Raw genomic sequence first — 24,707 nt, 5'->3', positions numbered from 1 at the left:
TTATCACAGTCTGATACCAGAATGATTAGTGGCTATGTATTTTTATTTTTTTCCGTGGAAGGTTGGAGTGTTGCATGGCTAACTCTGATGGGTACAATTGCGCTTTCTTAAAGTCGGTATTGATATAGAAGTGTTCTTCAGTGGATATGAAGGCACCTCTAACTCCTCTGGAGCATTCAGCTCCACAGATAGTGATTTTAGGTACCTTTCTGAGTACAGATGCTTGCCATTGCTCCTAATGATTGATGTTAAAGTGCAAACTGGGGGAAAATATCAAAGTGTGCAGTCAAGAACCACTGGACTGTGATCAACTATCAACCAAGTGAGACAAGTGCTGCCACCTTTATGTGGTACCTAGTGGTACCATCTGTTATCAATCCCACAGTCTTGTTAGAAGTCATACATAAACACTGCTATTAGTTTCCTCTCTCTCCTCCTCTCTTTCTCTGATTAGGTTCTCCAAAGTACTGATGCCATTTTATACTTCTGAAAGGGACTGAGTAAGGTTAATGTGGGCTTATTACTCAAGTGCCTTCCCCATTCCCCCAAGAAAATAGGCTTGATCTACCTACAGATGCTTTTAATTTGAACTCTTCTCTTTTAACCCCCTTCAAAGCATAGCACAATAGATGTTGACTTTTACAGCATTATTTTTTTCATGAATGTGGAAGATAAAAACATTGTGAGATCTTTGAGGTGCAAGAAATTTAAAATTTATCCTACTGTGCCAGTTTTTGTCCTTACTCAAAAGGAGCTCAATGCTATGTATAATCTCAGGGATTTCTCCGTAAACTGAACTGGCCCTTCAGCCATTGAAAACAAGTGATCTGATTAGAGCTCTTGAATCTGTATGTGTGGCAGTGGAAGGAATAACAGTGCACCATTTAGAGTAGGGGCAGATGCCCGTGAAACTATTCATGATTTTGAGGCTTGGTTTGTGGCCTCTTTAGTTGATGACTTTTGGATTTCCATCCCCTGCAAATCCCCAGTGGAGAAAGAGGGAACTCGGGACATCTCCTGAAGCTGTAAAACCATGGCATCACTTCTATGGCTTTCCAGTACAAACAGGTATTATTTCCTGAACAGGCTCTCTGCCTCTCAGTGAGGCACCCGTCCATTACAAGTGCTCATTCTACGTGCACAAGTCCATTAACTACAAAGATTGCATGAAGTTATTATGAAGAAATCATGAATTTAAATGAAAGTGATAAAAAACTTTTTAACTGGATGTGTAAAATATGCAATGCTATCAAAGATCAAGCATTTTTCCTAATAAACCTGAAACTTTCAACTCATGCATAGCAAACTCTGCCTCTGTTTGGACACGTATATGTGAAACAAAAGACAGAGAAGGTGGAAGCGAGTACCTTCATTTCCTTTCTTCAAAGGAGTTGGGAAATACTTGCTATATCTCTAGACTCCAAATCTAAGATTCCCTTCATTTTAAGAACATCCACTCTTTCTGATCACATCAGATGTCCACAAAGGGGGATGATTTGCGGGGGAGAGGCAAGAGCTTACTCAAAAGTTCAAAACCTTATTGTTCTCCTGTCTCTTTCTCCAACACTTTTTTCCTATGGAAAAAAAAATGTGAGGGGTTTTACCCTCCCACACATTGGAGGCTGCTGCTCTATTATAAATTTGATTTGTTTCTGAAGCGGGCTTGTTAGCTGTATCTTGGCTCTGGAGTACTCTATCTGATTCCATTTTGATTACACTAAGACTAGACTTGGTCTGCTGGCATACACCAGTTTGCCGGTAGTTGGGCGCTGGCTTATGGAAGTCACTTTTTACATTTTCTCTGCTTGAATAACAGTCTGCTATTTAGCAAGGTGCAAATTCTGTGTTTGAGAGTGTGGTTTTCCAGCCAAAGGTTTAGCAGCCCTAAACCCACACTTGTTTCTCGTCGCCAGTTTGGTGCCTCAGGGCCGGTTTCATGCCGAGAGCGGAGCCAACAGCAAAATAGACTGTCTTGAATGGGAATGTGAAAACTAGCCACCTAAGAAAAGATATTCAGCTGGTTTTTATTTTTCTCTGGGTTGTTAAGAAGGATTTTTTTCAGTAGCAGTAGAGGCCAGCAGAGGAAATCAGCCAAGTGAGCTGTTTCATATTTAGTCATTCTTACATTTGTCATAGGCATCAGTTAGTTAGATTTTTAAGAGCAATCTACTCCTTTTATGGCAGGGATCTGTGGTAACCTCCTTGCTGGAACAGTGGCTTTGGTTTATTCTCAGAGCAATCAGCAAGGCTGAGCACGCTGTTGCCACCGCTGCTGCCTGGCATGAATTAACAAAGCTCTACTACCAGCTCAACCAGTCTTTGTCTTGCTGTCTTTCTTTCATCTGTGATGAATAAACTAGCAGCAGACAAATGCATATGTTTTGGGTGTGTATGAAAGGAGAAGGATGTTGTGAGGGAGGGTAACTGGCCATGCCTTCATTTTACCTTAACTTCTCACGGGATATCTTTGTCTGTGTTTAGCTGTAGGACCCTCTGGAGCCAATTTGGGGTGTTACTGTAAAAGATAGAGAAGTTTACTGTTAAAACAAGAAGTGTCACTTGGGATTTTTCTTACTGTGTTTCTACCCAGGTCAGCATCACGCAATTTTGTTATATCAGCAAGTTTAATTTTAAAATGAGCTGATTTCACTGTGTGTTAAGGTTGCAACAACGGAGTTTAGCCCTGTGCAAGTAATGCAATTTGTAAAGGACGCTGGAAGTGTCCTGCAGCTGCCTTCTGCACCATGTTATAGGGAGCCAGGTCGCTGGGCCAGCCTGTGTTAGTGCCCAGGAGCTGCCATCTCAGCCTAAAGCCTCTGAGAGCCGAGGCTTGAAGCAGCAGGTGGGACTTGCCCTGGCTGCTGTTCCCTGGAGCAGTTAAACATCAGATAAGGACATCCCACTGTCCATGTGCACACGTGTTGCACAAAGGAGATCTGCCCTGGCTCACGGCTGCAGTGTCTCTTGCTCCAGTGAGTAGGCAGGAGGCAGAAATAGCAGAAAACAGTCCGGAGCCTTCACCCAAAACCAAACATCTTACCTGTCTGCTACTTCCCTTTGCTTCAGCTCTCAGAGGGCTAGATTTCTTTCGGCTCTCAGGAAATGCTGGCAGATCCAGTATTTCTCAAAAACAGGCTGAAGAGGCATATGGAGGCATCCTTGGATCTTATCACACATCGCATGGTCTCCCTCTTTTTAAGCTGCTTCTCCTTTCACTCCTTCCCACAGGTGAGTACCGTGCTACCACTACCAATACGTACATTTGAGTAGACAGAAGAGCAGCAGGTGGGCAGAAAGTGAATTGCAGCAAACCACCAAGGGGAATAGCTCAGTAGACACCGTAGTCTGAAAAGTGGATTTACTGCCTATGACTTGTCTGCTGTAGAGGCTCACAATCTGGAACAAGTTCAGGGTTAAAAGTTCACAGCTGAGGCGTTGTAGTGTGAGTGAAGGGTGAGAACCAGGCAGAAAACATTAAAGCTGATTGCCTTGCTTGTTTGTTATCTGTGTCTGTGATGCTCTTGCCAGGGATGGTGTAAATCCCACAAGCGAGACAGAAATTCTAGCTCTGTTGCATGATACCTAGCACAGCAGGTTGCAGGGTGGGGTTAGGAGATATTCTGGGATTGGAGCTACTGTGATACATCCCAGTCAACCCACAGAGAAGGTTTCTCCCATGTCCCATGACTTGCTCCACTGCATACCTGCTGCAGCCAAAGCAGAAAGCTTTTCGCTGTGCAGATGCAGAGATGATGCGTTTTCCTGCCTGGGGCTGTAGAAATGATGGGTTGCAAAAAGATTTCTTGTTGGAGTCAGCATCTTTGCTGACTGATGTGATCTCTGTGCTGACTTTCATGATAGCCTTCCCCTCATCTTTCTACCCCAGAATCACTTTTGGCAGATCAATGCCAAACATGGCTCTTTTCCCTTCTCTAAGAGGAAGCTCAGATGCTTCCCAGCCACAGCTAGCATCCTAAAAGGGAAACCAACTGAGTTCATTACTGGATGCTAGAGGGAGATGGGACTTAAGTTTTTAGAAGTTAAACAGCCAAAGTGGAACTTTCTGTCTGCCGCTGCAGTGGTTCTGCTTTAAATATTCATTACACATAGCACTGCAATGGAAAATTTGGGTTATGCTTATGTTATCTTCCCTAGAGATCTGAACCTGGGTTTTCTAGCACACCAGCTTGCTGTTCTAACCCCGGTTGTTGTGGATAATACTACCACTTGGATAATACCACCAGTATTATCCTCTCTGCTCTGCCCCATCCTGAAATGATGTATCCAGGGAAGCATCTACTAGATTGGTCATGTTTGCTGAACAGGCAAGAGGACAGACTGTACCAAGCAGCTCATCACCGCTCAGACTGAGGGCTCTGCTCGTGTCTGGTGGCAGAAACACAGGCAAGTATGGGACTGTTTTTGTTATGCAAGGCCTGAAGGAAGTCTTTGGTGATGTCAGTGGTGCCTATATGTTGAAAGTCAGTGCCTGTAGAGAAATTAACATCTTTTGGTGGTTCAAGGCTTTGGGGCCAGTCAGAGACAGGGGTATGAGCCATACCGGGATACAGGACAACTACACACACGCTCTGTGTTTAAAGTAGCTGAACGTGCCTGGCTTCAGCTGGCTTGTTCGTTTTGTTTTGTTTCGTTTTTTTCTTTCATTGAACTTGCGTGCCTCTGCATCTTGGGAAAGGTGCCTTCCTGTGAGCCCCTGGGTTACAAAGACTTTCTGTGGGGCAGAGGATAAGGGGATTGCTTCAGGCATTATCATTGTGTGAAGCATCAGAGAAAAGGTGAGGATGACCTTGTGACTGACCTTCTCTGGCAAAGCTATGGAAGGCTCTTAATAGCAGCCAAGTCTTGTGCTTTGCCTTGCCAGCCCCAACATCAAAAAGCCCTGAGTGAGCACCTCAACATCTCCCAGAAAACCCTTGAAAGATTAACCCCCTCAAGGTGGTGTTCTGGGGATTTCAAAATTCTTGTGGAGGCTGAGTGTCATATTTGCCTTCTGTGTTTTATCCTTTCAGGTAAATGCAGATCACTTGGTTACTTTCTCTCCAGAAGCAGGTGAGCAAAGGCTTTTGACAGAAAGCTGAGCTCTCCAGTCCGACCCTCTCCAGGAGCTGGAGACTAAGCAAAATGCTTCTCTAGAGAAATAATTACAACAAAAAAAAAACACTGCACAAACAGGCTGTACAGGCAGCTGTTTTCCGTGTGGTTTTTCCCAAGCCAGTGCTCACACAAGGAAAGCTCAACTCTTTCCGCAGGGGCGGGGAGCATTCACCACCACCCCTACATAGCCTGTCCTGCTTCTTTAATCTGTTGTGCAGAGAGCACCCCTTCAGCCACTCGCTGCCTCCTGGTTTGCATCCATCCATATAAAGGCATCCACCTGTATCCCAGTTTGGGATACTCAGACGAGTGGGACATAATTTGTTCCACTTTCAGCGTAGCCTGTCCGGGGTAGCTATTGCTGTACCCTCCCAGCTCACAAAGAAACCTTTGAAGGTTGCTGAGCACGAGAGGTCCTGTGCAGGTTCAAGTAATGGGGACCTAAGCGCCCACAGTGACGTCCTAGATTCAGCCATAAGAGGACACAGGTTAAAAAACCCAAACCTTGAAAGTTTAAACACCTGACTCCAAGCCTGAAGCCCAGGCTGGGTACCTAATAGACCTTAGAATATCTAATAGAGCCTGGGTCCTCCCTGAAAATGGCTTTCCGCCTACCCAGAGGGCAGAGCGCGCAACCTGGAGGAGGTCATGCAGGAGGTGGCACAGGTAGGAAACTCATGGGCCCATGGAAGCATTCAGCCAGACCAAATCTGGTCCTGTTTTCAGTGGCTGTGCCCAGTGGTGCCACCCTGTGCACCTGCTCCCTCTTCCCTCCCCGCATCCCCGCAGCAGAGGGGGCGGCATGCCAGCCCTGCCGAAGCAAGGAGGAACCTCCCCACGATTAAGCAGAACTCGCCCTTAAAACAGTAACAAACAAACAAGCGATGTTGGCGAGCCAGGAACTTGAATGTGCCCTGTCAAGCTGTAGCGTGAGGCAATGTGTAAAAGTATTAGCAAGGAATAGGGCAGAGTTCAGCACTGAGGTCAGCCCTCTGCTTTTAATTAAGGCAAGTAGGAGTCGGGAAAGACAATATCCCATTATTGAGTGGGTAGCGCCTGTCATGTTAGATACAGTGTCTGCATTCAATTAAAGGAGGCAAATTAGCCTTTAGTGCCAGAAGTAAAAACAAAATGAGAGCCAGTTTGATGGACCAAAATTAAATGTGAGACAGGAAGAATTTATCATCCCCACAAAAACGTTTGGAATACACACTGGAAAGAAACTTCAAGAAATCCATGGAAATGCTTTGAAGGAGAGTGACTCACAATCACTTTGAAGGCTACGTTTTCTTTTTACTTTCTGCTTTTGAAAAAGGTTTTAAGATTCATAAACTGTATTTTGCTCTAAGTGGGGGGGCCTGAGATAACTTTCTTCTCCCCGCTCCCTCAAATGCTACTGGGCAAACTAGTTATCCTCCTTGCTTACCAGTGGGTCCTTGTAGGGAGGTGCTCAGCATCCCATCCTGGGCACTGTTTTGTAACCCCAGCAGCGTGAAAAGCAAGTGGGCAGTTACGGGTTGAGGCTGCCATTTCTTCTCCTGCTTGGACAGACCATAGGAAGGTGTGCAGATACATCCGTGTGGACATGCACACCAGGGTCTCTATGGGGAAGATGAGCAGGGAAAGCTGCAGAACACTAACTACCAGCATTAGATGGCCTGCTTGCCCTACCACTACTGTTTTTGAAAAGAAAGGGTTGGAAAATATCATATTATTTTATCTACAGATAGTGACTCAAGCAAAGGAAGCTGAAAAACACTGTGGGAACAAGTTTGCTGCTGATACCATGCGGGTGAGTTTGCAGTTCATTCATGAGGGTTCAGTATGGACATTATCAAGCATCTCAGCTGAAAAGTAGGTCGACTAATCACCTTCTGGCCTCGGGGTCCCTCTTTCTAGCAGCCCAAGAATGGGTGAAGATTGGCTCTTTCACACCTATTAGAGAGTTGGGTGTTTTGCTGTAGTTGTTCACAAGAAGTATGAGCGGTCAGCTTCTTTGTCTGCATACCAAAATAACAATATACATAAAACAAGAAGTCCAGTATCTGTGTTTTTTCCTGAAAAAATTGCAATGAAAACAGTGGAGGCAGCAGCAATTACAAATACAACATTGAGCTCTTCTTATGTATAAAAACCCACGTTATATAAAATACAGTTAAAAAATACACAAAGATGTAGAAGGTACATCAGATCACCAAACCTATTCTATCTGGAACGAACCAATGTAGAAAGCATTATATATAAAACTAACATCACAGTTGCAATGCAGGAGTAACAAGTAGAGGGAGAGGAGGAGATTCGTACTCCTGATGCTGCATGTGAAATTAAATTCCTTCTAAGGATTTTTAGACTTAGAAGTAGCAAAGCACCTTTGGGCAGAAGGGAGGGATCTTCATATTTAATATAACATTTGTTTGCAGTGCTTTTTTATATTCCCCCCAGCTCTTCCATGTCACAAAATAATGCAGAAATAGAACTGGCCAGGGATCATTTCAAATATGAGGTGGTCTCATGCAGCTATGCAATAAAGAAGAGCATCTTGCCAAAAAAACCCAAAACAAAAAACCAACCCAAACCCTTCTCTCTGAAACAATCTTCTTCATGACTTACAGTTGGCTCCCAGCCGCACGCTCAAGTTAGGAGACCAAATCCACCAAGTACCTGCTTACAGCAACAGCAGCCAATGGTGCACAATGGTAGGACAAATGCCAGGTAACTGGAAACACGTGTTGGAGAAATCCTGCAGTAAATGATGAATCTGAATTGCCAAGCCATCTTAGCTCTGCAGGTGCTTTGCCCGATGCCTTTTACAGTCACGGAAAGAAGTAGGTTTCGTTACCAACATAAAATTAACTCAAGGAAATGGACAGTCGGGACATGAGGATTATGTGTCCTCTGTCCTTTTGGTCCTCTCGGTCCTCTCTTTTTGGAGTCATCTAAAGCTGAAGAATGATTCAAACATCAGATAAGAGAGAAAACCACCTGCATGGAAGGAGCCAAGTAAAGCAGCAGCAAACCCAGCTCTCCCTTTCCTACCCCTTCTCACGCCCTCTGTGACAGACAGACTGACCTACGCTTTCTACAAGACCTGGAAAAAACCAGAGCAACTCTTCCTTACCTGGTGCTGGTCACCAAATAAATTTCCCTCAGATTCTGGCTTTATCACAAGCCCATAATTCTGTCTAACTAACTAAGCATTTTTTGTCTGTTTTAAAGAGAAAGAAGGATGCCAATGGAGGCAACAATTGGTATCTCTTCCCCTCATTCTTCAAAATCTGAAGGAGCACATCTTTCCTACTCAGTTACTCAAGTTTAACTGACATCAGCTCTTTTCCCCAGCTGTTCAGGAAAACCCGGGATGCAGGGATATGGGATTGCCTGCAGGGAAGCAGTGCTGGGCTTCCTGCTGCATTGGGAAACCACTGAGCAGCCCCTCGCACGTGCACTCCTCTTCCCACGCACCTCACTGCTGCCCCAGCTCCTCTCCCTGGCAGGCAGCCGTTTGCTGCCTTTCCCGGCCCCACTGCGTCACTGCGTCGACCTCTGCACCCGTCTCCCCTCCCGCGACCACCTCCTTCCCGCCGTGCTCCTCACAGTGCAAACACCAGAGCCCACCCGCCCCGAGGGGGGACAGGTGGACCTCAGTCCTCACCCACCATGTGATGTGGAGCAGGCAGCAGAGGAGCAACTCAGCACCAGCTGCCATCAGGCCCCCTAACACACAGCCCCACGCTCGATGCGCTGCCTTTTACACAGTCAAAACCAAGCGGGACGAGGCAGAGGGCCAGGGGGTTTGGAGGTGTGAATTCAATGCAGAGACAGCGTGGAGAAGGTGTATGGGCATCGCACGGGAAGGACAGGAGAGATAAGTACGTTCTTTAAAAAAAAAAAAAAAAAAATCAGCCTTCGTTACTAGTGCTGCTGGTGGAACAACTTCTTATTAGAAGCATCTGAAAGTGGTTTTCTTCCACCAAGTAATTAATCCCCAACAGCTGTGCTTCAGAACAACAGCCCACGTTAAGCCATCCGCACAGCCACGGGGTTTCTCAAAACATTTGCAGGATGGAAAGAAGAAAGTGGCGTCAAGGGAGGAATCACTCTGTCTCCAGCAAACAGAGCACGCCTGAAAAACATGAAGTTACGAAAAATACACCAATGGATAGTTTTCTTTTTTTTTTTTTTAAAGCATCTATTACCTCATGAGCCATTTGAATCAAAAATTCATTTACAAACTCCTCCTGTCCGCAGTAGGGGTCATTTACTGATTTTTCTTCCTCGGCTTTTTCAGTGCAAGCTATATTTGCCTAAAATGTGGATCTTTATCTGCAGGATTCACCTGCTGCTCGCTTCCCACCTGAAGTCAAATCAGCGTGTCAGCAACACCACACTCATTTCCACAGCAGCTAAATGGGATTTCACAGCGAGAACAATGGTGGCCTTCGTTAAGGCACGAGCCACAAGAGCACATGAAATGCCCTGGAAGGCCAAGGTCTGGTTTTCATTAGGCACTCCATGTAACGACAGCCAAAGGAGGTGCAAGGCAGGAAAGAGGCCGTACACAGGCACAGCTCACAGAGGATTTTTATAACACTTTCCACGAGCATCGGTGAGCATACCAGAGGACGAAGGGCTTGCAGCACACCAGGGCTTCTCCGCTGATTCCTGATGCATTGCCCCTGTTGCCATCTCCTCCTCCAGCTCTCCTGCTGCCCTGCAGCCGGCCCCAAACTCTGGCAACTGGTAACTCTTGCTGGCACGATAGTGCCTTGCTGCCAAAACACACAGTCAGGGCAGTGCATGGGGGGATTAGCCCCACCAGGAGGCCCTTATGGTCTCACAAAGCGCCCAGCACAGCCACATTTTCTGCCCTATCAAGCCGTGATGCTGACTTCTGTATTGCTGCTCCTCTCTTTGGGACAAAAGTGTCACGGCTGCCTTCTCGTGATCCAAATCAAGGAGGGTCTGAGCAGAAAACAGCTTATCTCACCATGTTATCATCAGTGGCTCCCTCAGCCATGAAGCCCTGCCTTTCCCTGCTCCCCTGCCTGCCAGTACCTTTGCCCAGGCGAGATGGGGGAACCAGCAGCACTGGAGTTTCTCTGGCTTCGCTTCAGAAGAGCCTCTTTGTTTCAGGGGTGTTTCCTTTTCTGGCTTTAAAGACCAAACAGAGGCAGGGAGAAACTGAGCACAACTCCAGCGTCACAAAATCAGCAAACAGCTCACACTGGCCAGTCTCTGCAAGGCCTTATCCCGTGCTGGACATGGTTAGCCCCAGCATCTTCCTTTCCCACCCCTCTGCCACTCAGTCAGTGACTCCCCTTTCACTTCTTTGTTCTCACCGTTTTTCTTGCTATGGCTGTGAATGCAAAGGAATGCCCTTGGCTACTTCAGCATGCCCCTTCTTCCCCACTCTTCTCCTGTACCAAGACGGGGAGGGGAACACACACAAGTACAGGGAAGTGTTTGTGTGTCCTGTTCCCTTACATTTGTTCTCTTCCCTGCTAAAGTACTGGGGGTGTAGGTGGGATGGTAGGAGAGGCCACTCTTAGCAAGATCTTAGCTGATCTTGTCTGGCCCAACAGGAGTCAGGCCCTTTAATGATTATTTCATTCCTAGCACAGACAGCGTGCAGGAAACACAGGACGCCCTGCTTTTCTGCCAGACTCCTCTGGCTCTTTCCCCTGAACTGCCCAACCTATTCCTTTTCTCCACCCTCGCCAGGTTATTGCCCCTGGGGTCCCTGCCATGCCAACCAGGCACGTTGTTCTTATGGCAACGCTGAGGAGGAATTGCTGTGTTCCTGAGCGATTTCAGAGACCCACCTGTAATATTATCCTTTCTTCTTATTGCCATGCGCTTCCAGGACCTTTCCTACTCTATGCCCTTCATCCTTTACTCATAGTTTTTTATGCTCCACTTTCCTAATTCCATCCTTGGAGAGGAACGAGGAGCCAGAGCACAAACACTGCACCCTCATTGCACCTGTCCTCTCTCCCCACAGTCCTTCCAGCTGCATGGCTTCTCTCTGCCCATCTCTGATACGCAACATTTTCCTACTACTCTTTCCCTGCATGGGCAACTGGCCCTGGAAACCAGGAGCAGCTCTTACAGGACCTGAGCTGCAGGTGAAGGCTTCTGGGCTTTCCTCCTGGCACAGTCAGATGCTTCGCCACAGGCTGCTGGCAGCCCAGTAGCCATCAGAGCCACCTGTAGCCCTTTATTCAGCAAACCACCAGCAGCGATCATCAGTGGTTTGAAAGATGTTGCTCGGGGCAATGCAGGGGGAGCTTGGTGGTGGGTCAGTTAGTCATTCCTCTCCAGCCAAGTCCTCTGCGGCTTAAGGTGGTTGCTGGTTTCCTGGCACGGAGACAGGGCTGAGAGTTTTGGCAGCACTGACAAACGGAAAACACTCACGACATGAAATCCTTCCCTCCTCAGACCCAAATGACATTCTTTACACACCCTCAGAGAAGCAAACTTTGTAGTTCCTGTAGAGCGCTCCTCTTAAACTCATGGAAAAAAGTATCTTGCTGTGAAAGCAAAGCTGTGGTAAGATCACTGCTGTGCCACACCGAGCCAGGTAACGCCTCGGACCTTCCCCACTAAGCAGTTTCTTTACACAACAGAGGGTGCAAGCAGGAGAGGGCTGACAGCTCCCAGTATTTCCTATAAACAGGGAGTTTGCATTTAGCTGCCATCATAGATCTTGTGGTGATCAAGGGCAAGGCAAGGCTTACTTACCCAAACATGCAGTTTCTACAAGACAAATGAGGGTTTTTTCATTGTATTTCTTTTAAAAAAGTCACTAAGCCCAGCACCGTACTTCTTATGTTCCCAACGTGACGCACCAGGAAAAAGGATGCAGGAAAAGCTGCTGCACACAAGCAGGTTTGATACAAGGTGAAACTTCCCCTTGTCAGGTGCCTGCTTTTCAGTAGGCAGTTCTACCAAACATGCCTGGATTCCCATGCAGAGGTTTCTCAGCTAGCTACAAAATCTCCTCCGTGGAAACAGGTTAAACACGTTCAGCAGTTTCCCTCCAGGAACAAGCATGTGATTTTGCATTCTGACCTTCTTAGGTAACTGCTGCCGGTACTGGCAGAGAAAGAAAAAAAAAACAAACAACAAAACAAACGACAACTTGTTTTTATGCATTTAACGAAGGGTTCTTACCACTACCATTTCAAAGATGCAGTGTGTTATCCCCCCTCTAGTATAAAATGAATGGCAGGATTCCAGCACTCGCAGTCACCTCTGCTCGTGTGCATATATGCAAGGAAAGACAGAATCACACAAATAAATTCTTTTCAGACTTCCAAGTGGTCCTTTCTCAGACAGGCAGGGAATATATTTTTAAATGATGGAAAACACTCCGGTGTCCCTTACTATGCCTGCTGCCCCTTGGTGCCTCCTAAACAGATTTCGGCAGCTCTGCCATCCCTGGGGGCCTTGATAACTGGCACAGATAAGACACACGGTGAGCTGCAGCTGAAACTAAACCTACTTCTGCTTCTACTCTCTAAAGAGCACTGGTTGTTTTCAAGATTTAACTCAAGTGGCTCATTGATAGGGCTGATCCTGCTCTTTGTGCTGTCCCTCCGTACCCCCTTCTCTGGTATGCATTTTTAAGAACTGCATTTGAGGTGCACCCTGATGCTTAACAGCCGTATCTGGAAAAGACTAAGACTGAGGGAATACAAAAGAACGTGAAGAACACAAACTTCTACCATATTACAACTGCACAGGCTCTGTAGAAAGGTAGCCACAGCCGCTTACCAAAAAAAAAAAAAGAAAAAAAAAAAGAAAAGAGCTGGTAAGCCAGCTGTAGCCCAGCAGCAGTTCACAACTGGCATTTTTAGGGAAAAACGCAGCACCCAGCAGCTCCAGACTGATGGCTGCCATTTTCCAAGGTAGGATAATTATAGCACCTTGAAATAAAATAAGCATGGCACACGAGCTGAGAATGAGCAGCATATATATATATATATTTTTTTTTTTTTACAACATTTTATGAGACCGATAAAGGTAGGCCCTGTTTTACAGACACGGGCAGTGGTATGTGGCTTGTCCATGCTTCCATGTAGAAAAACTGGAGCTGTAAAAGAATCTCAGTGTACCCAGATCCACACTAATAGAGAGCCATATTTTTTTCCCCACAACGAGTGGATTCAAGTGGAGCAGGAATTCCTGTGCTGAGCTTATAAATCCAGAACTGCTTCCTATGCAATTACTTGTTACGGCAAGAAGATGGGGGGTGGGGGAATTTCTTCGACGTTTTAAACACCTCTTTGTGAACGCTTCTATACAGATTTAAAGGCCAGCAGTCTCCAAAATAATCACCAGGCATCTCTAGTCTGATAAGGATTTATTTGGCGAAATTGTCTGGTTTGTGCTATTTTGTAAACCAATCTAAGTGAATAATAATGGAGACTTTTAGCTTTAAAAATGTATCCAGTTGCATTGCAGAATAATGGAAATCAACAGAACTGCTTGAAGTCAACAACGTGTTTCAGGCAAATGCTTCACTGTTTGCAGTCTGCCTACAGCATCAGAAAACTGAGCACATTCTGGCTTTTATGGAGAGCAAAGACACACATGGACTTTTACCTTTAATTACCTGTCCTCCAGAAGCTGAAATAAAATGAAGAGTACCTCTCCTTTTTCACTCTTAGTTTTATTATAAAAATCAACATTTCATTTGTTACAACTCAGTTTATAGTAATAATTGGAAAGGATTTTTGTACAAGGTTTATATACACCTTACAAGTAAAGCACTTTATTTTACAAAAAAAAAAAAAGTTAGTGAATGAGTGAATAGGGCTGACCAAATGTTGGTCATTATAATATAAATACATCCTTGCAAAGCACCATCGTACCAAAGTTGAGAACGAGAGACACCAGCTGGCTTTAAGACAATGACAAACAGTGATTAAAGCTTACAAAAAAGAACAAACAAAACAAAAAACAAAACCAAGATTAAAAATCTGAAAGCAGCACCAGATCCTTCACTTGCAAACAAGGCTAGTTCAGCTTAAGCCCGGTGGTATCCTCTTTACAAAAAGACACTTTCATTTTCCCTGGCTGACTCTTAACTGCCTGGCTTAAGGCTACAGCCATTCTAATCAGGACTTCAAAGCCGCTCCTGTTCATTTAAGAGGGGAACAAGACTGCTCACCGAGAGTTTCATCATAACAACCACTCTGCGTGCTGCTAAGACAATCCCTGGCCCATATCGAATATGGACAGTTTACTCACCCTGCCTTGCACGGTTTTGGAGTGGATCACCCAGGCCCTATAAATGCTAAGCTGGCATCATCCACTGAGCTGCCCTTTTTAAAGATGGAAAGGAAAGAAACTTGCCCATTTTGGATCACTACTGTATTTTATTTGACTTATTTTAGAAAGAAATTGAATGGTTTGCAGCCATTTTCAAGTTATAAGGTCATTCCTAACTTATTTTCAAGGTTTATTTTTCAAGTTAAAGGTTATTTTTCAAGCAATAACCCCACCAAAATGCTATTAAAAAAACCTCATGGCTAAGGAAGCAATTTCTGGATAACAAAGTTCAAATTATTTTTGCACTCAATGAGCCAGCTCTTTTTTTTTTTGTTGTAGAAATGTCACCTGCTACACGCACAGTGCATGTTCAAAAGCAGATTCTGTCCATAACAATATTGTGCGACAAACATGCTCAAGGCAAAAATGTCAGCAAAAAAAGTGATTGATCACTTCTTAAGAGGTATTTTGAAGAAGTCATTTGATTCCACTGCATGCGTGACATGGGAGTTCTGTAGTTCAAGCAGTTCCCCCCCACACCCGAATGGTGGTAATCAATTAATTCAAGGAGATTTGCCAAGCAATAAGGAATGTAAATACTCAATATTCAAGACAGTGGCCTTTTCTTCATCTTAGCACAGGCTTAACCGCTTTAGAGTAAAACAAAGGAATCTGTGTTTAAGACTCGCCAATCAAGCCATTTCTAGAGGATGGGCTATAATAAATAGAGAAGCAGTGCACAACTCAAGACCAGAACACCACCAAAGCCCATTAGTGCAATAAAAAGGGATTTTCTGCATGTGCCTTTACTTGCAGTGGATTGTAGCACCTGCCGTGTCAAGCAGTTTGGGTGCGATTTTTCCTTATAATTACGCTAGGACTACAACAGATTGATTTTTATGCCCCTACAGTGAACAGAAGAGTTTTACTCGTCTGCAAAATGGACTCCAAAAGAAGGGGAATGGTATATAAAAATGTGCTTCCTCTCCTCTCCAGTATAACAGAGCACTAATTATTCAGGTTTAAAGTAGCAAGTATTCTGTTGTCTGTCCTACAACCTGGCCAAAAGTTGTCGAGCTTACGTGAGACAGCAGGCCAGCATCCAGCATTAGCACTCCGAAAGGCAGGGAGGCTGAATGTGCCAATGAGGGCATGTGAATGTGTATGCACGAGAGAGAAAATTATTAGCTTTGGGTAAATCACATCATCAAAGATACCTCTACATGTATACATATACTTGTGCGTGCACGTGGAGGGAAAATGTTACGGCAGTAATCTGGAATTCACAATACTGAAAGTTACAACTCACAGCAAAATGAATCCTTTGATATTTACTGGCTCATTTGCGTATTTTGCGTTACTGTAAATATTTCATTTAATGTATATGCACAGGTTGCATGAATACAAATTCATGGAAACCGTTCTTCAAATGCAAATGCTATGTGTATGCTCCATTTATTGTATCTAAGTTCTTTTCAAATAAATGTCTTGGTATCCAAAAGCAGTGGAGAAATGAGGAGTGCTCCTTATGAAGGTATGAAATGCATGCAGTATGACATGGTAGGTATAATTTTAAAAGGCAAGATTAGATGTCGTTAATGTTGCTAAGCTCCTGCTGAACATGCAAAGGTTAGTTTTCAACATATTATGCTGTAATGTCCTGTTTTGTTTTGTTGTTAAACTACAAAGCACGCCAGCCATTGCCATCACCAGACAGCCAGCTATGAACACTCCCCAGGTGTCTACACAGAGGGAAAAGCGCACAAGTACTTGTGTTAATGCCTCACTGTGTGTGTACCTGATGCTGTGAGATAAGGACATTTGTGCTTGGCTTAAAAGACAAGGAGCACTGACATCAGTGAGAGCACTTCCATGCTAATGCTACAAACGCACTCTAGCCATCTCCTGAATTGACACGTCTGTGTTATCCACAGTCCTAACATCTCAGTCAATTTGAAAAGCGGAGGGGAAAAAGAATGATCCTCGCTGAGGGAAGGAGAGAATATGAATCACAACTGGCTCAGTGGTAGAGAGCAACACAGAGAAATTGTTCAGTCTCAATGTTCATCACTCTATGGTTCACCCACTGGGAATGTGTCAGGTGTGCATACGAGTTGCATCGATGCTTTTGTAACTTGGAGATCTGCCCGAGAGGAACTTCACAGATCATCAACTCTTTCAAGATTTTACTGGGATTTACTGGGAAAAATACATGTACTTGCAAAGGCAGATCACAGCTTCCCACTGAATAAATTCTTTGGTTAGTCCAGATGAGAAACAGGCTGCTCTCTATGCTGGTGATCTTCAGTGGAAAAACATAGTCTGTCCACTTTGCCCCTCTTCACATGAGCCTCCCAGAGGCAGATCACTCAAAATATACGTATCAAAGAGACTTGATCAAATCCTACACAGAATTATGTCCACCCTATTGACCTCAGTTGAGTTACATGTGGATGTAAACTACCACAGAAAGCAGGCAGCATGATCCATACGCTTCTAAAGAGCCCTTGCTGTAATTGACACGGGAATTTACCCGCAGGAAGTTCCCTCCAAGATGAAGCCTCAGTGAAGCAGCCGAACCACACCAGAAAGAGGATACCACTCCTTAAGCTCAACCACCTTAGAGTTTTTCAAACAGAAATTGGCACACTGAAAAAAGTATTTTGCAAGAAGAGACCATTGCCATCGCAGTACAAGCACTTGGACTGAGATACAACAATGCAATATTCTTCTGAGTTCATTAGTGCAAGTTTCCACATGTGAACCCCACACGGAATGCTGCACATGAAAAAATGTAAACAACAGAGAAGTTTCTAATTCTCATCAGCGTGCCAGCCTGAACACCCCCCCCTCCCCACCGCGACGCACCCGCCCTCCCCCCTTCATATAAATGGTTTCGAGTTCCCTTATGGTTCACAATACCCTCCTCAGCATCCATCCTGCTGGAGAACACAAACAAGCTTCTTCACCAGCAAGGAAGGGCCAGAAGAACAGCTACCACAATTCCTAGATACATAGAATGAAGCTGGGCAAAAAAAAAAATTAGTATGCCAGGTCCAGAGATCAACTGCAGTAGCCTGGAGACCACCACGGCTTTCTAAAGTTTCCTCAGGTATCTTGGACTACTAGAAAGAACCTTTATTACAGCTGGAATCCCAATGCCATGGTTTTCCTTGGAGCTGAAACAAAGTGAGGCTCTAGTACTCCAGATGAGCGGCAGCACTAGCAAGAATTACTTGTCACTAATTCTGTCAACGGCATGAATTAAAGCCCATGCCACATTTTCAGATTATTTCTCCTTTAGTTGAAACTGGCTGGGAAACAAGCAACAGAGAAGAGTAAAACCGAAATGGCGCCTCTGAAGAGTTGTTACACCCATACTATGCCCAAAGGCTAGGAGCCAGAAGCTGCTCAGTACCTTTGTTTGGAGAGAGGACTCAGAGGGCCAGTCTTTGAAGGCATCGAGCACCTTAAAGGGATTTGACGTGGACAGAAGGTGCCAATGCACAATGCCAACTAAGATCAGGTATACTGTGAGCTCCACTACAGTCAAAGCAAATTCAAAACACTGCACTGGAGTCGAAGAGGAGTTAATAATACCCTAGGTTGCCCCTCAACCTACACAAATAATGTTTTCACTTGATTATATACTCTCCCTGTCAAAATTACCATCATGAGGCTGACGGGAGAAGGGGCTAAATATGATAATATACAAAAATAGAAATGCGAATATAAAATGGTTTGGTTAGGAATATCTTAAAATTTGACATTCACAGCGGTTAAATGCTAAAGTATTAAACTCACACCACGCAAAAGAGGAGGTATGTCAAAATCATACTGAGAAAAAACTGGCTTTACCTAGCACAAAGAAATCATGAGCAGTTAATACAGCACAGGAACCCCTTCTAATGATCAAAACATATATTTTTTTTTTATGGACAGTTGCTCCACTGAAAGCTAAATGCTTTCTTACTAGGAAAAGAAAAATATATATTTTTATATATATGATTTGTATACTGTGATATCAATATACACTGAAAGTACTGCAAGGATATATTATTCATTTACAGTAAAACTAACAATCCACGGTTAAATTTATAGTTTATAAATATGCTGTCTATATTATATGTGGTATAAAAATATTTGACATTTTGTGGGCACTAGGTCAAAATAAGATTTTCTTTTTTAAGGGACTAAAAATCATTCAGGTATATGCATATTACCCTTGTCAATTACACAAAAATCATACTGACCTGGTACAAAACAGAATCCTACCATGTTGGCAATATGAAGAAGGTAATGTATAGCATGGTACTCACTGCATGACAAGGCTAATTAGGAGACTAAAGGAATTTACAGCAGCCCAGTTCTAGCAGTACTTTAAATAAGGATATCATGATTTAAAGTGACACGGGCAGGAAGAAAGGATGCAGAAGAGATGGAAAAAGCTAAACATAAACAGGAGAAAAAAAAAGCAAACTTTAAAATATACCCAACAAAAATCATTGAAATTCCAGAAGCAAGGAGAGTGCTCTAAACGCTCTAGTTTGGTAAATGCATTAAGGAAAAACAGAGGTGTATTCATTTAAAAAAGTCTGTGATTATTTTTCTGGATTCACTACTACGATTGCTGTATTCCTGTAGAAAACAAAGCCCTTTGTGTAAGGTTAGTATCTGTCCTGACTGCGTTTTCAAGTTTAACTTTAGTTGCTGGCCCTCCGTAGTTAACATAGAGGTTATTTGGCTACTTCCAAGTATCTATGGTATGCTGCTCTGAGACGGACTTCTTTATTATTAATTACTTTAAACATTTTTGGTATTGACAAACCCCACATCTCACCTCGCTGGACAAGTAACACATCCTGGTCCTTCCATTTCCTTATGTGCTCAGTCACTTCACTGGATTAAGGCATGTTTTTGTGTTCCATTTGCAAAAATAAAAACTTTTTGTACAAATGTCTGGGTTCTTTTATACAAAACTTTTCTTCTTATGGCACAAGCAGCAGTTGCTGTTTAAGAAAATATATAAATATCCTTTTTTTTTTTCTTCTGTACAAATATCTTCAGTATTCCTCCACCCCATTTAATAACATTTAACTGTACACTGTCCTACCTCATCCTTCGCCGAGAGCTCCCTCCCCCCTCCCCAGCAGAACATTTTGTATTTACACTTCCACGGCGGAGGCAGATAACGGGGCGGGGGGGCTACCCCTCACGAAGAGTCCGTGCAAGGGGACGGCGGCGGCGGGTAGAGATGGTGAGAGTAACTCCGCTCCGTGTACGGGGAAGGCGGGCAGCTTTCGTAGTTCTCCTCCGCCGACAGGTACTGGCTGCGTGGAGTGGGTGGCGGGGGGACGGGCTCTGAATCATAGTTCAAGTCACTGGTATAGCCCTTGGCTGTCGCTGCCGTGACCCTTCGGCTGGGGGCATAGTCACTGTCACAGACATCCGTGCTGCAGGGCGTCGTGGGAGGTGCAAAATGCCGGTAGCTGTAAGGCCTGTAGCTGCAGTGGGGAGATGCATAGGAAAAGCGTCGGCATTTAGAAAGACGGTGCATTTCGGGTGAGGCGCCTGCGAACAAGCGGGCGGCGCGTAAGCCCGGGTGGAAACGGAGAGCGCGTCAGCCCCTCCGCTGCAGATACGCAGCATCGCGCTCTTCTCGCTCTCTCCCGCACCGCGAACTCGCTAAACCCCCTGGCAGAAGGCCCACCTTTGCACTACAACGTCAGTCAAATTACAGCAACTAGTGAAAGAGATGGTAATTATTAATTATCTACGGACAACAGGCTCCCTAAGGACTTACTTGAGGTAGAAAAAGTTGCTCCTAAGACAGTCGGGCAGGAAGGGCACAGGGAGGGGGGAAATAGCTGTGTTGCAATTATATGGAGAAGATAACTCTGTTTCCATTATGCAATTTATGGATACTAACTTCCAAGCCCAGACAGGGAGACTGAAAATCGCCTGGCACCTTCATAACAGTCATGAGAATCACTCGCCAGAGCAGCAACTGGCATGGAATTGCCAAAGGCTTCTACCACAAAACATTCTTTAAAATGAGCCCAAGATAGTTTAAAGAAAACAAATTAGAAAGGGAGGTGCTTGGTAGCGACCACTAACAGCCTCAGAGTCAGTTGTCAGTGGTAGGTGGGGATGCAGCTCCTCTATATTCAAGTCAGAATGTTAGGGAAGATGGGAAGATCAGAAGCAGCAAGGCCAGGGTTTATTTTTGGGTGAGGGAGCATTTGGAAAACATTCAACCCTACGCTACATCCCTAATACCATTTACAATACTAAAAGTCACATCAGCTAACCAGTGATCAGCGTAATTCATGCCAGTGCCAAAATTTGGGTTTCTTTCATTAGAAAATTACTCATCATTTTAAAAGATTTTTCATATGGCTGCAAGGGATCATTATAAACATCTGGTCTGACCTTCTGCACAACAGAGGCCATATTTTCTGCTAATGGAGAAGAGATATCTTTTCAGCCCCAGAGACCTCATTATCCAAAAGCCCCCAAAGGCTCTGCGTTAGGGAGGCATTTCTTTCAGTAGACAAATACAGCGCGCTCTTCTCATTGACCAGATCTACTAGTAATTTGGGAGGGGAACCTTTACACCCTTAGGTAGTAGGTGTCTCTCTATTTTTGGTAACTAGTTATAAAATGATAATGAACTCTAGCATCTTACAGGGAAGGTAAGAAAGATACATTCAAGCAAACAGCTTGCATGCCCATAAATATTAGTCAGAGAAAATAAGCAAAAGGTTAGCAACCTGTTTCAGATATTAACTCTTAATATGCCAAACTAGAATTTCTGTGCTTTATCTAGGCCATAATATTAATGTCACTTCTGACCTACTAGCGTTTATATTGCCAACTTTCCTCCACATGGTATTTGCCTATCTTTTCTGATAAACACATAACAAATTGTTTATGACAGAAGCCTAAAAAAGGCCGGGTTCACTCCAGGTTGAGTATTTTGGGCTCAAAGTTATCATGGTACCAGGTTTCTTTTGGTATTTAGCTAATTTTGTGATGAGTGTTGTCATTCTCCCTAAAGCACTATACCCGAGAGGCGTACCACTAACCCACTTACTGTAGGATTTACCTCAAATAGTGCTGCATTTATATGCACACTTCAGTGACATGATACATTTGAACCTCTTTAAGCATCTGTTTCAGTGCTTATGGAGTTAGGGCCTTTGATTGCAATTCTTATGGAGCAGAGGCTGTCTTTAGTCTGCATTTTCTTCACTAACTGCTTTGATCCTGACAGAAGCTATTACAATTAGTAATTACCTGTAGGATCTATGAGTGGATGGGCTGTTTGAAGAATAACCAAATTCCATGGTATAATGTGAACGTTCAGTAGCTGGTGATGGTGGTGGGTTCAAAATCTAAGGGGGGGAAAAAGCCACAATTAAAAAACAGATATGGAGGAGAGTCAAGAAAACATCAGTTTATAAATTTTCTTTTTGGTATTGTTTAATAGGACCCTTAAGTTAAGAACCGCATGCATAGTCCCTCCCAACAAACAGGATTTTTCTTCTGTTTATTCCCCAGTTCTTGAACAGACATTGGAAATGCTGCTTGTTACCATTCCCACAGAAGCTATTACTAAGCTCTTCTCAAAAAACGCTGACTGCCGTTGCTATTTTGACATACCCAGTGCTGGAAAGTAAAGTTGAAGCTAGCTGTTCAATACTAGATTGTCACCAGGGATACCACCGCCCTAGGCAAACTGGCAGGTGTCTGCTCCCGCTAGCTGCAGTCCCCAAGTATTATGCTGTTCATAATACTTGCAGTGTGCTGTTCAAGGCAAGCATTTCTTCCCTGTACAGGCGTGCTCTTACTGCACAAACAGTATTTTGATTAATTCAAAGATATAACATGATGGGCTGGTTCTTGGAACTGAAAAGTTGAAGACAGCAGCCTACACTGATGGAGCATGTACCTCTTAACACTTCATAGGGGCCGGGTGGAATTCGTATAAAAATATCTAAAACAACCACCACTGACACTAGCAGTAAAGAGACAGGGAGCCCTCTAGGGCTGGTACCAACTTTTGTACAGCATCTAGTGCAGCACACCACCCATCTGTGACTAGAGGAATGCTGTAGAGTTGCAAGACCCTTCTTTATTTATTTGTCACTTGCAAGACACGTGACAGAAAACTTCATTTTAATTCCTTGAAAGGTCTATATAGAATCAACCATAGTTTTACCTCCAGAGGAACATGGCAGAGCATAATGAAAGGAGATCGCTCTGCCAGAGCTGCTCAACATTTATAGGGATTTTTTTCATTTCCCCTGACATTCAATCTAACATCTTTTTCTGTTACTGAGCTCCCTTACAACTTTTTAAAGTTAACAGAAAATTCCTATACTGCTTCAGAAAAAGACAAATCTCCTCTCCCTTCCCTTTCAAAATCACTTACTCCATATTCAAGCAAGTTTATTAGGCTAGAAATTTAAAACAAAACATTAATCGGTCAATTACCCTCAGAAAGACACCAGCACTTCCCTGAAAGTTATTAAAGGTCTACGAATAATAGAATGACTTACTGGAGGAAAGTAAGTGCCTTTGGTACTTGAAGAACTACTGGAAGAGGCTCCAGTGACATGGGCCCTGTCATAGGGTGGCCCGCTGCTCCCTCCCATAATGCTGAGGGAGCTGATCACAGATTTACCTCGAGACATCCCTGAAGAAAAAGATGTATGCCAATATTCAATTCTTTGAAATAAACAGAGAAAAGAAGGCTTAAAAAAAAAAATCTAGAGGATATCAGCAGCATAAGCACAACTCCTAAAACCAAAATTAATCTTCTTGGTATTAAAAGCAAATTCAGTGCTCCTTGATGGACAATTGGAATGAAGACTGTTAGGGAACAAACATGTTGGTTTTGTGTATCCAGCTACTCAACTACAGGACTTGGCACTGGGCTATACTAGAGCTGTGTGAAGAGAAACAGATTTCTTTCACTTGAACGGCTGGAAAAGACTTGAGAGAACAGGCATTCAGGCACTATTTCTATGCCTCAGAATAAAAGATGAAACTGACTCTGACCACCTCAATTGAGCAACTGAAATTTTTACAAGAGAAGAGAGGGTTTGTCTTCTTTCATTTCCACACCGTTAAGTGAGCTTTTGCTACCGGACTGAGGCACGCTGGCAGAGAGTCCAAGCGACAAACGGAGAGGTATGCCACTGTGCATAAAATAATGGGGAAAATTCTGCTCAAAGACTCTCTTTTTGAAAGCAGGTTATTACAGAAAGCAAATAAATTTGGTGCATTATTTTAACCCTGTAACAGCCTCACAAAACTTCTATGTTCTGACTGGAACCTGCTGGATCCACAGCCACAAGTAAAATCAATATATACAGAAATAATGCATATAAATGAAGTGCAACATTGTGGTTAAGTCTTACTTTTTAAACAGCAGTAGCATCATGTGCTTGGATTGGTGTTGGAAACTTCATCATCAAATGAAGTAAGCTGAGACCACAGTTAGTGCTGGCCATTACAGACTTTACGAGAAGTTTCACAAGCATACAAATCCGGTTTACAAATCTAACAAGAATGATTACATAATGTTTAAAGTCCGATCAATGTAACTCTGTGTAACTTTGCTCTGTACTGTCATAACACCTTGCTGATGCTGTAATAGTCCAAAAAGAGGCTTTAGTAGCAACAGAAGAGAACTCCTGCAGTACGTGTATCTATTTCAGCTTACGGTTCTGCTAAGTATCTAGATGCTCAACAACAGCATAGGTAAAATAGCAGTTTGTTATAAAGAAAGATGGCGACAAGCCTTGACAGTCCTGGCTTCCAACAGCTTCCAAGAATTACGCACCTGGAACAGACACCTCCTGTGCCTACGTGCACAGTACCCTCAGCCACAACTATGTGGTGCCAAAGAGCACGACAAGGATCACGTCATTTACTCACCAGGAAGAGACCCTGACAAGGAGCTTGGGTGAGGCACGTAACCAAGAGGTACAGAGGCTGGTCCATGCACCACGTAATCATTGGTCATTGTTTCCCCATCTCCCTTCATGCGTGGGCACAGCACCCTCTGGCAGATGAAGTACATTGCTCCAACCACAAAAACTGTGAGGATCACACCAATGATGGAACCCAGTGTGTTGTTGGGCTGTGGCGCAGGCTCCTCCGTCGTGTCTAAAAGGAAAAAGGAAAAATCAGACCATGTAAGTTAATCCAACAGCTTTGGGCACCAACATCAGTTTTCCTGCCATCTTTCCACACAGGAAAAATAAAAGCCTCCTCTTCTGCAGGCAGACACCAGCTTTCATGTG

The 24,707-nt window shown here is 44.0% G+C and overlaps 1 protein-coding gene across 6 annotated transcripts in view; it reads right to left on the bottom strand.

Annotated features, from left to right (window-relative positions):
- Positions 1–19,603: 19,603 nt before the first annotated feature.
- The window catches only part of LRP6 (LDL receptor related protein 6), a 72,157-nt gene continuing 67,053 nt past the window's right edge, over positions 19,604–24,707 (bottom strand). For 4 of the 6 annotated variants that reach the window (XM_086466006.1, XM_086466012.1, XM_086466019.1 and 1 more), the window contains 4 exons: positions 24,340–24,570; positions 22,956–23,092; positions 21,691–21,788; positions 19,604–19,895 (listed from right to left, as the gene is read on the bottom strand). In XM_086466006.1, coding sequence (XP_086322132.1) covers positions 19,604–19,895; positions 21,691–21,788; positions 22,956–23,092; positions 24,340–24,570 — 758 coding nt within the window. The remainder of the gene's footprint in view (positions 19,896–21,690; positions 21,789–22,955; positions 23,093–24,339; positions 24,571–24,707) is intronic. The other 2 variants (XM_009950856.2, XM_086466002.1) reach the window with 1 other exon arrangement.

This window comes from Leptosomus discolor, chromosome 1 (genome assembly GCF_034619465.1).
Source record: "Leptosomus discolor isolate bLepDis1 chromosome 1, bLepDis1.hap2, whole genome shotgun sequence".
NCBI lineage: Eukaryota > Metazoa > Chordata > Aves > Leptosomiformes > Leptosomidae > Leptosomus > Leptosomus discolor.
The sequence above is the reverse complement of the archived record's forward strand: the minus strand, read 5'-3'. Positions and strand labels throughout refer to the sequence as shown.